At 41.1% G+C, this 18,059-nt stretch overlaps 1 protein-coding gene across 1 annotated transcript in view; it reads left to right on the top strand.

The window, feature by feature from the left end:
• LOC134319289 (venom phosphodiesterase 1) overlaps positions 1 to 5,469 on the top strand; it is a 64,559-nt gene extending 59,090 nt beyond the window's left edge. Inside the window, exons 22-25 of the mRNA XM_063000380.1 lie at positions 731 to 808; positions 921 to 1,053; positions 2,273 to 2,423; positions 5,206 to 5,469. Coding sequence (XP_062856450.1) covers positions 731 to 808; positions 921 to 1,053; positions 2,273 to 2,423; positions 5,206 to 5,379 — 536 coding nt within the window. The 3' untranslated portion in view covers positions 5,380 to 5,469. The remainder of the gene's footprint in view (positions 1 to 730; positions 809 to 920; positions 1,054 to 2,272; positions 2,424 to 5,205) is intronic.
• The last annotated feature ends 12,590 nt before the right edge of the window (positions 5,470 to 18,059 follow it).

Here is an 18,059-nt window from a genome sequence, read left to right as displayed (position 1 = left end):
CACCATCCATTTTGTGGCACCCACTCTATCAGCTGTGACATTTTGCCTGTTTATTAGGTACACTACCAAAAGTATGCGGACACCGGACCATACAGTTGTTGGTCGTCCTATTTCAAAACCATGAATATGACTACTGCCATTAACAAAGCAGTGGTAGCTCAGTGGTTAGGGTACTGGACTAGTAGTCAGAAGGTTGAAGGTTCAAGCCCCACTTCCTCCAGGATGCCACTGTTGGGCCCCTGATCATGGTCATCAATTGCTTAAATTGTATTTAGTCATAATTGTAAGTCACTTTGGATAAAAGTGTCTGCTAAAAGCACTCACTCACTTTCTTAACCCGCTTATCCAATTAGGGTTGCGGGGAGGGGGCTGGAGCCTATCCCAGCTTTTTCAATAGGCGCAAGGCACACAGTAACACCCTGGACAGGGCGCCAGTCCATCGCAGGGCAGATACACACACACATACACACACATCCATCCATTCACCTATAGGCCATTCAGTGTCTCCAATTAACCTGACTGCATGTTTTTGGACTGTGGGAGGAAACCGGAGCTCCCAGAAGAAACCCATGCAGACACAGAGAGAACATGCAAACTTTGCACAGAAAGGAAACAGGCATAGTGTTTACCAACAGACCCTAGTACTTTGCGACACCTACTATTCAATATTGTATATATATATATATATATATATATATACAGTATATGTGTGTGTGTGTGTAATCCACAGATCTAAACAGCACAGCAGATGAGCAGTATGACGGTCTGATCCTGAGTAACGTGGTTCCCATGTACCCGGCATTTAAACGTGAGCTCATCACACTTCTGTATATGTTACTCATTCACAGCAGCCTTTACATCTCCTAACTACACTGTATGTATGTGTATGTATGTGTGTGTTTCTGTGTGTGTTTGTGCAGGTGTGTGGCAGTATTTCCATGACGTTTTACTTTTGAAGTATTCCTCACAATATAATGGCATCAACGTAGTGACCGGACCTGCGTTTGATTACAACTACGACGGCCAGTATGACACCGCAGATCTGATTCAGCAGTACGTTAAATTCTGTAACTTTATAATATTTTGTTTTAAGGTAATAAATACGTTAGACACTATGGCCAAATGTATATGGACACCCACTGCGATGGACTTGCGCCCTGTTCAGGGTGTTTCTGTGTGCCTTGCATCTATTTAGAGCTGGGATAGTCTCCAGCATCGCCGCAACCCTGATTAGGATAAGCGGTTTAGAAGGTCATTTATTTGTATAGCGCTTTTTACAAATGACATTGTCTTAAAGCAACTTTACAGAATCCAGGACTAACAGACCAAAAGAGTGAGCAAGTAAGTGAGATTGTTCAATGTTTTATTCCAAAAACTATGGGCATTGATATAAAGTTGCCCCACTTGTAGGTAAAAGAGGCACTCTGGGACAACTTTACTCTAGTTATTGAAGTGTGTCTATAAGAATTCATCAACGACTAATATATTCCAATTGGTTTTGAGGTTAGAATTCTGTATAGTAGTGGTCCCTAACTACCGGACCATGGACCAGTACCAGCCCATAGGTCATTTATTACTGGGCCGCACAGAAAGAATAAATAATTTATAGTTTTACTTATGTTTTATTAACAATCAAATTTGGATTCTCTTTTAATAACATCCTTGTTGTGTTAGTTGCGTCACATAAGTTTAGTTTAAATCATCCTGCCCCCGCCGGTCCATGAAATTATATGAAATCGGTCCGTTGTGCAAAAAAGGTTGGGGACCGCTGCTGTACAGGCCATTAGAGCCTATGTCTTTATGGACGTTCTGGGCACAGAGGAACAGTCATACCGGAATGGGAAAGGGCTTTCTCAAGTTTGTTGCTATAAAGTTAGAAGCATTTAACTGATTTCATATACCTGTTAACAATAGGTGTGGCTGAAACACCTAAACACAATAATTACAGTGCAGCAGGATATTTGGCTAGCATACCAGCGCAGAGATTCTGAACTCCTCGGCAACAGACACGTTTCTGCTTGGGTGGGATGACCGGAATATGTGGGTGGGGTCTTCAAACGCTATGTAAGGACCCTGATTGGCAGATAGAGAGGCGCCTGTGCAGAATGCATGGGTGGAAAAGGGTTACGCTAAGGAGGTGTAACCAGCAGTATACCTGACTACACTAAATTGGGACAAAATGCATAAATAAAATAGAAATAAAATAAACACAATAATTAGAAAAGGTGTCCACACATTTGGCTAAACATTGTCTGTGTGTGTGTGTGTGTAGGTTTGTTCCAGGTACACGTATTCCCATCCCCACCCATTACTATGCAGTCCTGATCAGCTGCTCCGATCCAAATGTGACTGATTGTAAAGGAGAGTTAAACACTGTTTCCTTCCTAATCCCACACAGAGCTGACACATCAGAGAACTGCATGGTTAGTGTACACACACACACGCATGCACACAGTTATTTACAAAAAAAAACAGATGTTGAGGTTATATGACACATCTAATGCCGCATTTTAAAATACATTCCATTACACACTTTCTCTTTTGGTGAGCAGTCAGGGAAATCCTGGTTTTCTGACTCATCCTACACAGGAGTTAGCAGCTGGACTGTTGATGACTGTTTATATACAGCGGTGCTTCCATTCTTTTGTGATTAGTAACAATCTGTCCTAATTAACAGAGCTTTGCTGACTTGTATTTCTAGTTTCTGTCTTTTAATGATGCTTTCGATGGCACCAAAATCTCAAAATATTTAAAATCCTGTAAGTGTTCAATCACACTTTAGCCTGCATGAAGTTTTTAATTTAATTTAAATTAAATATATTTCCCACTGGGGTGGCACAGGGCTCGGTGGGTAGCACTGTCACCTCACAGCAAGAAAGTCCTGGGTTTGATCCAGGTGGAGCAATCCGGGTCCTTTCTGTGTGGAGTTTGCATGTTCTCCCCATGTCTGTGTGGGTTTCTTCCGGAAGCTTTGGTTTTCTTCCCTCTGTGATGGACTGGCAATCTGTCCAGGGTGTTTCCTTTCTTTTGCTCAATTAATTGCACCCTTTTGCGACCCTGAATAGGATAAAGTGTTGGTAAAACAGACAACGAATGAAGGATTTCATTTTTATTTGTAATGTCTACAATACTATTTCCCCTTACAATTAGCTTCAAAATATATGTTTATGTTTATATTTGTATTTGTTTCATCTAAGGTAACAAATCCAGACCTGGCAACTCTGACTAATGTTTTACCATCAGTGTCAATTAAAGTTGCACTGTATTAAGACATACACTGCCTAACCAAAAAAAAGGTCACACACTCTAATATTTGGTTGGACCGCCTTTAGCTTTGATTACGGCACCCATTTGCTGTGGTGTCGTTTCCACAAGCTTCTGCAATGCCACAACATTTATTTCTGTCCAGAGTTGCATTAATTTTTCCCCAAGATCTTGTATTGATGATGGGAGATTTGGACCACTGCGCAAAGTCTTCTCCAGCAAATCCCAAACATTCTCAATAGGGTTCAGGTCTGGACTCTGTGGTGGCCAATCCATGTGTGAAAATGATGTCTCGTGCTCCCTGAAGCACTCTTTCACAATTTGAGCCCGATGAATCCTGGCATTGTCATCTTGGAATATGCCCGTGCCATCAGGGAAGAAAAAATCCATTGATGGAGTAACCTGGTGGTTCAGTATATTCAGGTAGTCAGCTGACCTCATTCTTTGGGCACATAACGTTGGTGAACCTAGACCTGACCGACTGCAGCGACCCCAGATCATAGCACTGCCCCCACAGGCTTGTACGGTAGGCACTAGGCATGATGGGTGCATCACTTCAGCCGCCTCTCTTCTTACCCTGATGCGCCCATCACTCTGGAACAGGGTAAATCTGGACTCATCAGACCACATGACCTTCTTCCATTGCTCCAGAGTCCAATATTTATGCTCCCTAGCAAATTGAAGCCGTTTTTGCCGGTTAGCCTCACTGACAAGTGGTTTTCTTAAGGCTACACAGCTGTTTAGTCCCAATTCCTTGAGTTCCCTTCACATTGTGCGTGTGGAAATGCTCTTACCTTCACTGTTAAACATTTCCCTGAGTTCTACTGGAGTTTTTCTACCATTTGATTTCACCAAACGTTTCAGTGATCGCCGATCAAGATCATTCAAGATTTTTTTCTGACCACATTCCTTCCTCGAAGATGATGTTTCCCCCACTGTCCCTTCACTTTTTAATAATGCGCTGGACAGTTCTTAACCCGATTTGAGTAGTTTCAGCTTCTCCTTAGATGTTTTCTCTGCTTGATGCATGCCAATAATTTGACCCTTCTGAAACAAATTAACATCTTTTCCATGACTACAGGATGTGTCTTTCCACATGGTTGTTTAACAAATGAGAATCTACTCACTGCATCAGTTAGGGTTAAATAACTTGTTGCCAGCTGAAACATAATCACCCATGCAGTAATTATCCAATGGGAGGCTCTTACCTAGTTGCTTAATTAAATCCAGGTGGTGACCTTTTTTTGACCAGGCAGTGAATTAAGGACAGAATTACAAGATACCTTGTCAAATAAAAAAAAAATGATGGGATGGAGACATGTTTATCACTGAGTTAAATCTCCTTCTGTTTTAACATCCTTTTGTAAATGTAGCACCCTTTGATGATAACAGTCTGGATGGTCCTTTTCATCTTTGGCACAAAAAACTCAACTAGGAGTTTAAGTTTTTCCAGGACCACAAGTGGCCTAAATAGTTTTGAAATTGACAATTCTGCCCAGCCTTGCGGTGAGGAAAGAGCAAAATGCTTCTCATGTGAATGTGGCCTTAGACAACCATCGCTGCACCATTCTATAAATCCAGCTATTATGGCAGAGTTTAATTAGGGCATAAGTGAGGTAAAAGGCCGGTAACTGCCCAATAAAAAAGAGAATTAAACACTTGGGACAAAAGAGCAAGCTATATCTGCATCAGCAAACAGGTAATGCACATATCCTGCCTAAAACCATCTCTAAAATAAAATTATTAAATGGAGTGTAGAAACAAGGAGGTGGTTTTAATGTTATGGCTGATCAGTGTATATCATTAATTAGGAGGGGCATTAACATACTTTTTCCTGTAATGTCAATTTTCTTTGTATATTTAAATAAATGCTGTTGAGTAACTATTAAATAACAAGCTCATGGTCTGTACTCAACTAACTCGTGGCTCATTTCTATACAGAGTGACAAGGAAGAGTCTCTCTGGGTTGAGGACCTGCTCTGGTTTCACCAGTCACGTGTCAAAGACATTGAGTGGATCACAGGACTGAGTTTTTTCCACAACAGTAGTCGACCGGTCCCTGAGCTTCTTCGAGTCAAGACTCGTCCCACGGCTGCCATTCAGAAGAAGCCATGAAGCACTGCCAGATATTTAAAATCACCTTTTGTATTTATGAAGTAGCTTATTAAATATAGATTCATTTAATTAAATACAACTAATAATTAATTGGCCAGTGCATTGGTTTTCAGTGTAAAGACATTTATATTGCTAGTGGGGAAATTACCAGTGTTTAAAGCTGTTCTTTTGAAAGACTAGATGGTGGCTTGGTGGGAAGCACTGTCGCCTCACAGCAAGAAGGTCCAGGGTTCGATTCCCAGGTGGAGCAGTTTCCTCCCACAGTCCAAAGACGTGCAAGTGAGGTGAATTGGAGATACAAAATTGTCCATGACTGTGTTTGACATTAAAGACTTGAACTGGTGAATCTTGTGTAACCAGTAATTACCTGTCCTGTCATAAATGTAACCAAAATCTGTAAAACATGACGTTAAAATCCTAATATATCAATAGAAAGACTAGAATTTGTAGTATTCGTAACTGCTACTTGTACCGGTGTTTTGGGAAATAAGGTTTGTAATTAAGCCTGGACTTGAACAAATCAAATTACACTCAGCAATGTTTCCTACCACATGGTTCTTGGGTCTTTTTGTTCCAAAAAGATTGCTAATCTCAATAGGACTGTTCTAAATATACAGAAGATAGATTAGCTACCATAGTAGCTTGGTGGTGTAAGACCTGCACTTGTGATCAAATGCTTCTGTTTCAGCTCTTTAACTGGCATCACTTGTCAAGTGTCTGTGTCAGTATCTGGAAAGTAGAGAGACAGTTCAAGAGCCTCTGTCCCTGTGTAACATTATTGGATCCTTAACCACGGCCTTTAACCCCTCTCTGCACCAAAGGGGCAAAGCAATAGGCTTTTGAATGTAAGAAGGATTATTAGGGTGGAGCAGTGGTAAAGTACACCAACCCTATACTGCTGAGATCTGGGTATGTAGGGTTTGAATCTCAGTAGGACTATTGGCTGGTCGGGTGTTTGCATGGATGTGATTGGCTGAAGGCAGTGGCTGAAACAGCCTAGCAATTTTTTTCTGTATTTTTCCCAATCTAATCATATCCAATTACTCAATTGCATTTCACTTCCTCTCTACTGCTGCGAACTTTCACTCCTGACTGAAGAGAGCCGTGACTAACGCACACCCCCTCTGACAAGTGTGTAGAAGCCAGCTGCATCTTTTTAGCTGCACAAGACGAGCTCATATGGGGCTCTGTTTCACGAGAGTAACACACTGATCTCCATTATCCCCCATCTCTGTGCTGGCACCATCAATCAGCCAGCAGACGTGGTAATTGCATCAGTTATAAGGAATCCTTTCTGGCATCCAACCCTGATGGATAAGCCAATCATTGTCCATGTAGGCGCCCAAGCTGCCGGCACGAGTTCACCGCTGCAACCTGCAGCCTAACAATTTTGAGGTAAACTTGTCAGTGCGCTCTCAGTGCAGGTCTGCAACAGATTCCAAAAAAAGTTAGGATGGCTGCAATTTAGGGCTAGTAATGAGGTGAAAAAACTAAATCATGATGTGATTCCAAACAGGTGATGTCAACAGGTGATTGTAATCATGGTACAAAAGTAGCATCCAGGAAAGGCTGAGTCTTTGATGAGCAAAGATGATCAGAGGATCTCCAGTTTGTCAACAAATGTGTGAGAAAAATTTAAATGTTTAAAAACAATGAACCTCAAATAAAGATTGGCAGGGATTTGCATATTTCTCCCTCTACAGTGCATAATATCATTAAATGATGCAAGAAATCAGGAGGAATATCAGTGTGTAAAGGCCAAGGGCACAAGCTTAAGCTGACAGCCGTGATCTTCCATCCCTCAGACGACACTGCATCAAGAACCACCACTCAACAATAGCTGATATAACCACATGGGTGAGGGATTACTTTGGCAAACCTTTGTCAAGCACTACAATACAGAGTTACATGCACAAACACCACTTAAAACTTTACTGTGCAAAAAAAAGCCTTATGTTAACCATGTCCTGAAGCGGCGTCAACTTCTCTGGGCTCAGAGGCATCTAGGATGGACCATCACACAGTGGAAACATGTATTGTGGTCAGATGAATCAGCAGTCCAGGTCTTTTTTGGAGAAAATGGACGCCGTGTGCACCGGACCAAAGACGAAAGGACCATCCAGACTGTTATCAGAAACAAGTCCAAAAAACAGGGAATGTCATGGTATGGGGTTGTGTCAGTGCCCTTGGCAGAGGTCATTTACACTTCTGTGATGGCAGAATTAATGCAGAAAAGTACATTGAGATCTTATAGCAACATATGCTGCCTTCTAAACCTCATCTATGGGAACAGGACTTTTTTTCTACTGTAAAATATTTTATAGTTTCCAATTCATAAAAAGTAGCAAAATAAAGGTCGACTGAGTAATTCGATAACAAGTCTGTAGCCACATTACACAGTTTATAACCTGACTCATTACTGAATGATGCAGAATTTAAGCAGCTGTCAAGGGTTGACAGGAATGAACCTGCAGCTGGAGTGGTATGAGTCAGAAATGCAATTTTAGACAGAGGGATTAACATCAGGAAATGAAACTGGAAGTCTCGAACAACTTTATGGGCGGTTTGTAATGACAGAGGGCACTTTTAACAGAGGCACTTGCTAGAAATAGTGCAATGCCTTAAAAATATTAAATCCCCTGACCTCTTTCAAGCCATTGATAATTGTCATGACCTATGTTTTGTAAAAATTTTAATGGGAACATCAACAATCAACATCAACAATATAATGCCGTTATTTGTCATTAATACATGTACAGGTGTACAGTACAATGAAATTATTTCTTCGCGTATCCCAGCTTGTTTGGACGTTGGGGTCAGAATGATTAATGATGCACAGTACAACAAAATCAAAAAAAAAAAAAAACTGCTTTTATTAAAAAGAAGGTTTAATGTGGTGGAAGGGGACTTGTCTTTCAGCAAAGAATTTAACCCAAATCAGCACTTAAGTGGTTTGGCTGGATGGGATTGGCTGTCTTAACTTTACAGCCATAACATTATGACCACCTCCTTGTTTCTACACTCACTGTCCATTTTATCAGCTCCACTTACCATATAGAAGCACTTTGTAGTTTACTGACTGTAGTCCATCTACTTGTCTACATACTTTATTACCCTCCTTTCACCCTGTTCTTCAATGGTCAGGACCCCCACAGGACCACCACAGAGCAGGTATTATTTAGGTGGTGGATCATTCTCAGCACTGCAGTGACACTGACATGTTGGTGGTGTGTTAGTGTGTGTTGTGCTGGTATGAGTGGATCAGACACAGCAGCGCTGCTGGAGTTTTTAAATACCGTGTCCACTCACTGTCCACTCTATTAGACACTCCTAGCTAGTTGGTCCACCTTGTAGATGTAAAGTCAGAGACGATCGCTCATCTATTGCTGCTGTTTGAGTTGGTCATCTTCTAGACCTTCATCCGTGGTCACAGGACGCTGCCCATGGAGCGCTGTTGGCTGGATATTTTTGCTGTGTCTTACCACCCAAGTAATACCTGAAAGAGTCCTGACCATTGAAGAACAGCATGAAAGAGCACTAACAAAGCATGCAGAGAAACAGATGGACTACAGTCAGTAATTGTAGAACTACAAAGTGCTTCTATATGGTAAGTGGAGCTGATAAAATGGACAGTGAGTGTAGAAACAAGGAGGTGGTTTTAATGTTAAGGCTGATCAGTGTATGTCCTTCTAGTATACTGCTATTTTAAGAGATGTGGTTTGGTCTGAGCAGTGCGACTGTTATTATTATTATTATTATTTTCTGCAGTTTTTTAAGATGGACTAAGGTGAGGTCTGAGGTATGTTAAGTGTCTTTAAGGTTTAGAAAATCTTGTTCAATGTTTATATCTTTAAAAAACATTCTGTCAAAAAACATTTAATAAGAATAAGAATAGAAATGGTGGTATATTGTAATAAATTGTAATTAATGTGTAGACACTTTGTTTATTAGAAATATTTTATTGCACAGTGTTATCTGCTAAAGGGAATTGTATGTCTGTGGCTAAATATGCAAGCATTGCCAATTTCGTTTATTGTTAACAATGCTTTAAGCATTATTAAATTAGCTTCACATGCTTTATCGAGCAGCTCTATGTAATCCTGATGCAATAGAATCATTTCAAATGAAATTTGCTAATTAAAAGAGGTTCAGCCAACATCCTGGTACTTGTCCTGGTCTTGTTGCCAAGTGCCGTTACAACTTCTACTGTAATACTGGAGTATAATGCAAAATATTTCTTGAGAAATTAAACCAATCCAAAACACAAATCCACAGGTGCATTATTAAGCAGTCGTTTGTTAAGCAGCATCCTCATGCTAATGCAAATGGCTTCCTCGTTCAGATGATTTTAACAGCTGAATTTAGAATTACAGTGATTTTTGGATTTCAATTTAAATCAACTGTCAAATTTATTTACATACTGTATCATTTTAACCAAACTTTTTAATTTTTGACATTCCTGTTAGTGAATAATGAAATCTTGATGAAATAATTGCATTAGCTATAGTTATATTTTCTTCAACCCTCTGTGACTCAAGTAAGACCAAATAAAACAATAACACATCCCTACCAGTCTGGGGTGCTTAGAAAAAACTCACAGACACACTGGTTCTATGCACAGTAACAATATTTTATAAAGAAAATAACTCAACACCTCCTCAGCAGCTGCCCCAAAGCCCTGGCTGATGGGCGATACCACTGGCACCATGACCAGTTGCTCAAGGCAATTACGGAAACAGTTAGCTAAGCCATTCAGGCCTGTAAATACCATCCTAGGAAAAAGACCATCTCTTTCATCAAGGCTGGAGAGAAGCCCCCGTCCCAACCACAGATAAGAGCCAGCCAACTGTCCACAGCTCCTGACTGGATACTGAGAGTAGACCTTGGAAAACAGCTTAAATTCCCTGCTAACATGGTGCACACCAGTCTCCGGCCAGACCTGATCATTTTTTCAGATACCACAAAACAAGTAATCATGTGGGAGCTGACAGTGCCATGGGAAGATAATATGGAGGAAGCTCATGAGAGAAAGCTTGCCAAATATCAGGAGCTAGTAGAGCAGTGCAGGAGCCAAGGGCTGTCGGGGGTTTGCTGGGTGCTCACTCTGTAAAGCACTGTCAGGTCTAGGACTAACTGGGGCGGCGAAGTTGAGGGCCATTCGTTCCACCACAGAAGCCGCAGAGAAAGCCACACGCTGGCTCGTGGACCACTGCTGCTGGGGTGCAATCTGGGATTTGATCAACCCCGGATGGGTCACCTGGGCGAGGGGGTCTGATGATGACCGAAACCCCCTGTGACCCCAGGAACATGTCTGATGATGCATCCCAGTGCATCCATGAGATCTATCTTGCAACCTATATAGAGTATTGTAATGCAGGTGATTCTTTCAATTTTGACTATTTTGTATTTCAATATTTAAATAATTGTATTCACTTTAAAAAATAACAGGAGATTATTTGTTGTTCACATCTAAATGAAATAAATTAAATGCTTGTTCAGAGGGCAGTATAAGTTTACATTTACATTTTCAGCAGACGCTTTTATCCAAAGCGACTTACACAATGACCTGAACACGATGAGCAATTGAGGGTTAAGGGCCTTGCTCAGGGAGCCAACAGTGGCAACTTGGTGGTGGTGGTGGGACTTGAACCGGCAACCTTCTGCTTATTAGCCCAGTACCTTAACCACTGAACTATCACTGGCCCATCAAGTGGCAAAGAAATAGATGGCATTGGTTACCTATAAATCTGCCATTAAAAGCTGCTTGGCCATGATGTCATGTTGATCAGGTTTCATAAATTCTCAGGATTTTATAAATGTATTGTTCACTGAGGTTAAACTCAGAGGGCACAGTGCGATCCTCGTAGTGAGTCAAAGCTCTCTGTAGGAATTTTTGCAGGCCAATAAGTCCAAAAGAAGCTATTAGCATCTTCACATGAGTCAGAAATGCTGAATGCAGTATGTGTTTGTGGCAGAGGTTACGATGTAATGGGAAGGAAGTGGAGGAATGCGGAGATCAGTACACTGTCAGAACATTTAGTTTATTTAAAGTGTATGAACACGTGATGACTCATTAACACATTAAACCTTTGATGCACAAGCTAAGCAAACCCCTTCTAATGCACAACATGGGTCAAAAATGACCCATATTCATCCATTTCAAGAATATTTTCATATGCACATTTGTCAGTTATTCATGTATTTGCTGTCTTAGCTAATAAAAGCTATCTATACTAGAATATGTAAACAGCTAGCAAGCAAATAGTATTGGACATATTTAAGATTCGAGAGCCTAATCTTTGGTTGTCTTTCAAAAGATCAGTAAATATGTTTTTGACCACAAACACCTACAGTTTCTGTCAAATTCCATAGTAAATACATAAGGGTCATTTTTGACCCATGTTGTGCATTAGAAGGGTAGTGATACAAAAATGATTTTTATTAAAAAAGCAAAAAATATAAAACTGAAATAAGGATTTGTGATGATCAAAAACAAGTTAATTGAAAAATTCATGGAAGCTTAAATGACGAAATTAATTTATTGCAAAGATATAGAAAATAAAAACTCAGTTGGGTCATTTCTGACCCAGGTTGTGCATCAAAGGGTTAATACACATTCTGTGAACAATGCAGACATACCTTCTGACTCAGCTGGGCTTTTCTCTGCTGCTCTGATTGTAAAAGAATGTCAGTAGGGAATTTCTGCATCTAAAGTTAAAGGAAGTGTGTGTGGAAGATTTATTGATTTAAAGAAGCGAATAGTGGATACACAGGTGCCAGAAAAACAAAAGCTGACTAACATGAAATGATTCGACTGTAAAGTCTTTGCACAATTTCCACCCAAACTGCATAAAGAATTAAAATAACTAAAATAAAATTTAAAAATAAATACAATTACACTGTATAGCATGAGTCATTTAAACTAAAAATGAAAAACTTATAGATAATTTTAAAAATATCATTAAATAAAAATATAATAGACACTGACATGGTGGTGGTGTGTTAGTGTGTGTTGTGCTGGTATGAGTGGATCAGACACAGCAGCGCTGCTGGAGTTTTTAAACACCTCACTGTCACTGCTGGACTGAGAATAGTCCACCAACCAAAAATATCCAGCCAACAGCACCCTGTGGGCAGAATCCTGTGACCACTGATGAAGGTCTAGAAGATGACCAACTCAAACAGCAGCAATAGATGAGCGATCATCTCTGACTTTACATCTACAAGGTGAACCAACTAGGTAGGAGTGTTTAATAGAGTGGACAGTGAGTGGACACGGTATTTAAAAACTCCAGCAGCGCTGCTGTGTCTGATCCACTCATACCAGCACAACACACACTAACACACCACCACCATGTTAGTGTCAATGCAGTGCTGAGAATGATCCACTACCTAAATAATACCTGCTCTGTGGTGGAACTGTGGGGGTCCTGAACATTAAAGAACAGGGTGAAAGCAGGCAAAAAAGTATGTAGAGAAACAGATGGACTACCAGATCGCTGCTGGTATAAACTATCTTCTGTACCGTTCCTTGTTACAGCGGAGCTGGATGAGTCTGTTGCTGAAAGTATTCCGCTGTTCGACTAACAGCTCATGAAGGGGGTGTGATGGGTTATCAAATATGGTTTTGAGTGACCTCCTGAACTGTCAACACAATTCAATAAAAAGGTGAATTGTGATATTACGTGTTAAAAGTGAGCCGGAAAGAACGAACACCGCTTACCGTGAAAAATAAAGCATGAAGCTTTTTCAACCCCCCGAGCTGCATAAACACACGTGAAGTAAATTCAGCTAAATTTAAGATACATGTTGTATTTTAGAGTAGATTTGATGTTTATTTCACACAGATAGATGTTCGTGTTGTGGAACTTTAGTGATGTTTCACCGCTCAAGCTGAGTGCTGAGCAAATCAGCTATTTGAGCCGAGAGTCGCGGTGAAACCGAAGCGCAAAATGCTTCTCACGTTAATGAACTAAATAAAACAACAACTGCGACAAACGTCATGTCTTCCTATCACCGATTGTTAGATCGATGCTTTTTACATAAAAACAAACATCTGTAACAGCAGCACAATTGCTCACACATAATCTACACGCTCCGCCATGATATTACTACTCTTAACTTTGCAGTAGGTAAATCACAGCATCGTCCATGCTTAACTGCTGTTGGTAAGCAGACTGCAGGGGGTCCAGGAAAGGGCTGACCTGAGACCTCAAGTATGACAGCACTAGTCTTTCTAGGACCTTCATTACGTGGGATGTCAAGGCCACAGGTCAGTAGTCGTTCGGAGATGAGGTTTGTTTATTTGTTTATTAGGATTTTAACGTCATGTTTTACACTTTGGTTACATTCATGAGAGGAACGGTAGTTACTCATTACACAAGGTTTATCAGTTAACAAGTTTATATCGAACACAGTCATGGACAATTTAATATCTCCAATTCACCTCACTTGCATGTTTTTTGACTGTGGGAGGAAACCGGAGCACCTGGAGGAAACCCACACAGACACGGGGAGAACATGCAAACTCCACACAGAAAGGACCCGGACCACCCCACCTGGGGATCTAACCCAGGACCTTTTCAGAGATGAGGAACAGGACTTCTTTGGAACAGGAACCAGACAAGATGTTTTCCAAATCACTGGTACCTGCTTTTGCTTGAGACTCAGGTTGAATAGATGCTTAAGAATCCCACAAAGCTGGGTGGCACAAAGCTTCAGTACTCAGTACTGAAGAGCTTCAGTACTCTCTAGCTGATTCCATCTGGTCCTGCGGCTTTGCCAACTTTAAATCTCTTCAGCTGTCTCATCACTTGGCTCGTTGTCACTTGTAGTGGAGAGTATGGGCCATCAGTCAATGGGTCGTCTGACTGTGGGTCCTCTGACGATGGGTCATCAGACTGTGAGTCCTTTGACAATGGGTCATCGGAGGATGGCTTTGTGTTGAGGAGGTGAGAGTCATTGTGTGTAAGAAGTGGAGGTGATGAGGGAGTGGGGATGGTGTTGTGCTGAACCTGTTAAAAAACACATTCAGCTCGTTGGCTGTGTCCAAACTGCCCCCTACAGCTTGTTGTTTTTTCTTGAAGCCAGTGATCTGCTTCATTCCAGCCCAGACTTCTTTTGCATTATTTTGTTCAAGTCTTCCCTCCAGCCTCTTTTTGTAGGCATCCTTATTCTCTCTCAGTTTCACCTTCAGTTCCTTCTGCACTCTCCTTAGCAGCTCTTTGTCTTTTAGTCCAAAGGCCTGCTTCTTCTTGTTTAACAGTTCCTTCAGGTCTTTGGTGATCCATGGTTTGTTGTTGGGAAAACAGCGCACCTGTCTGACTGGAACAATGGTGTCCGTGCAGAAATTGATGTAATCCGTGATACATTCAGTCATCTTATTTATGTCCTCACCAGCTGATTCACACAAGACTTCCCAATCTGTGGTCTCAAGGCAGACCTGCAGAGCCTCCTCTGCCTCCACCTTCTGATTGTTTTCTTTGTCACTGGTTGCCTTAAGACCACTAGTCTGTATGTGGGAATCAGTTGTACCAGATTGTGGTCAGATCTTCCCAGTGGAGGGAGGGCAGATGATCTGTAAGCATCTTTCATGTTTGCATAAAGTAAATCCAGTACTCTGTTTCCCCTAGTTGCACAATTAACAAACTGGTGGAAGTTTGGTAAAGTTGTGTTGAGTGTAACATGGTTAAAATCTCCTGAGATGGCAATGAAAGAGTTCGGATGCCGAGTCTGAAGTCTTGTGATAGCGGAGAGAATGACGTCACATGCCACTTGCACGTTGGCGGTCGGCGGGATGTAAACAATAACAATAATGGCGATCGTGAACTCCATCGGCAGGTAATACGGACGTAATCCGACAGCTAAAAGTTCAGCATTTGGGCAACAGTGACTCTCCTTCACAGTAATATGTCCCGGATTACACCATCTGTTATTCACAAACAGTGCAACTCCTCCGCCTTTCTTCTTACTGCTTCGTTCAGCATCTCTGTCCCCTCTCATGATCTGAAAGCCGGGAATCAAAACAGAGTCCGGAATATCAGCATGAAGCCATGTCTCAGAGAAACACAGCACACTGCTTTCCCGATACTCTCACTGGGTTCCGATCAGCGCGTTCAACTCGTCCATCTTATTTCCGGTAGACCTCACATTCACCATGTACTTACAGTGGGGCCAAAAAGTATTTAGTCAGCCACTGATTGTGCAAGTTCTCCTACTTAGAAAGATGAGAGAGGTCTGTAATTTTCATCATATGTACACTTCAACTATGAGAGACACAATGAGAAAAAAAAATCCAGGAAATCACATTGCAGGATTTTTAAAGAATTTATTTGGAAATTATGGTGGAAAATAAGTATTTGGTCACCCACAAACAAGCAAGATTTCTGGCTCTCACAGACCTTGTTATCTGTATAAAAGACACCTGCCCACAGCCTCAAACAGTCAGACTCCAAACTCAACCATGGCCAAGACCAAAGAGCTGTCAAAGGACACCAGGAAGAAAATTGTAGACCAGCACCAGGCTGGGAAGAGTGAATCTACAATAAGCAAGCAGGTTGGTGTGAATAAATCAACTGTGGGAGCAATTGTAAGAAAATGGAAGACATACAAGACCATTGATAATCTCCCTCGATCTGGGGCCCCACGCAAGATCTCATCCCGTGGGGTCGAAATGATCATGAGAACGGTGAGCAAAAATCCCAGAACTACACGGAGGGACCTGATGAATGACCTGCAGAGAGCTGGGACCAAAGGCTACCTTCAGTAACACACTACGCCGAGAGGGACTCAAATCCTGCAGTGCCAGGCGTGTCCACCTGCTTAAGCCAGTACATGTCCAGGCCCGTCTAAAGTTTGCCAGAGAGCATATGGATGATCCAGAAGAGGATTGGGAGAATATCATGTGGTCAGATGAAACCAAAATGGAACTTTTTGGTAAAAACTCAACTCGTCGTGTTTGGAGGAAGAAGAATGCTGAGTGGCATCCCAAGAACACCATACCTACTGTGAAGCATGGGGTTGGAAACATCATGCTTTGGGGTTGTTTTTCTGCTAAGGGGACAGGACGACTGATCCGTGTTAAGGGAAGAATGAACGGGGCCATGTATCGTGAGATTTTAAGCCAAAACCTCCTTCCATCAGTGAGAGCATTGAAGATGGAACGTGGCTGGGTCTTCCAGCATGACAATGATCCCAAACACACCGCACGTGCAACGAAGGAGTGGCTCCGTAAAAAGCATTTCAAGGTCCTGGAGTGGCCTAGCCAGTCTCCAGACCTCAACCCCATAGAAAATTTGTGGAGGGAGTTGAAAGTCCGTGTTGCCCAGCGACAGCCCCAAAACATCACTGCTCTAGAGGAGATCTGCATGGAGGAATGGGCCAAAATTCCAGCTACAGTGTGTGCAAACCTGGTGAAGACTTACAGGAAACGTTTGACCTCTGTCATTGCCAACAAAAGTTATGTTACAAAGTATTGAGTTGAACTTTTGTTATTGACCAAACACTTATTTTCCACCATAATTTACAAATAAATTCTTTAAAAATCCTACAATGTGATTTCCTGGATTTTTTTTCTCATTTTGTCTCTCATAGTTGAAGTGTACCTATGATGAAAATTACAGACCTCTCTCATCTTTCTAAGTAGGAGAACCTGCACAATCAGTGGCTGACTAAATACTTTTTGGCCCCACTGTAAATACAAATGCTCTTATTCATTTCTTGCCAAAAAAATTGGATCTGAAACGGGATTTCAGCAGATTTATATTCTTGGACTGTTGTTTACTTAAACTAAAGTCAGGTAATGTCTTCTATGAAAGCACTTTTATAAGTTGCTCTGGATAAGAGTATCTGCTAAATGCCGAAAGGTAAATTTATTTAAAAAGTAAAGAAAAGGGTAAAAGAAAAATACATTTTGAGAAAAAACAATAATAAATAAAAACAAGAATCTATGATCTGTTATTTCTCATGAACCTTCATTAACATTTTCGGCATTTAGCAGACGCTTTTATCCAAAGCGACTTACAATATACAATCTAAGCAATTGAGAGTTAAGGGCCTTGTTTAACAGTGGCAACCTGGCAGTGGGGCAACCTTCTGATCACTCGTCCAGTACCTTAACCGCTAGGCTACAGCTGCCCATTTACCTTCATTTAACAGACAATTAGTATAAACAAATTGTCAGCAAGTGTGAATGGATTATAGAATATTCAATTTACAGCATTTTAAAACGTCCCACAATAAGCAGATGAACTGGTAACAGAGGAGGGAATCATGATCAGGTATAATCGAAGGATTCTACGATGGATCAGTCTGTTTTTTTAAGCAAAGATTAGTCATGGCTCACAACTTTGTGCAAAACTTCATAAGAAAATTGTCAATCGGTTCAAAAAGAAAATTTCTCAACACAAGATTGCAATTAATTCAGTATTTCACCATCTACCATAGGTAATATTGTGAAAAGTGTAGGGCAAAGCCGGAAACCACTGTTGAATGAGTGTGATCTTCAAGCCCTCAGATGACATTTCATGAGAAATCATCATGCAACTGTGATAGAAACAGTCACATGGAAAAACTGTATATAACAGTCACTTTGGAAAAATGTCATAGTATTTTTCTGAATCAAGAAATGTGCCCTAAATCTCTATTATGCAAAGAGAAACGTCAATGCAGAAACACCACAG

The sequence above is a fragment of the Trichomycterus rosablanca genome, chromosome 1, assembly GCF_030014385.1.
Source record: "Trichomycterus rosablanca isolate fTriRos1 chromosome 1, fTriRos1.hap1, whole genome shotgun sequence".
Taxonomy (NCBI): domain Eukaryota; kingdom Metazoa; phylum Chordata; class Actinopteri; order Siluriformes; family Trichomycteridae; genus Trichomycterus; species Trichomycterus rosablanca.
This window is presented reverse-complemented; position numbering and strand designations above follow the sequence as displayed.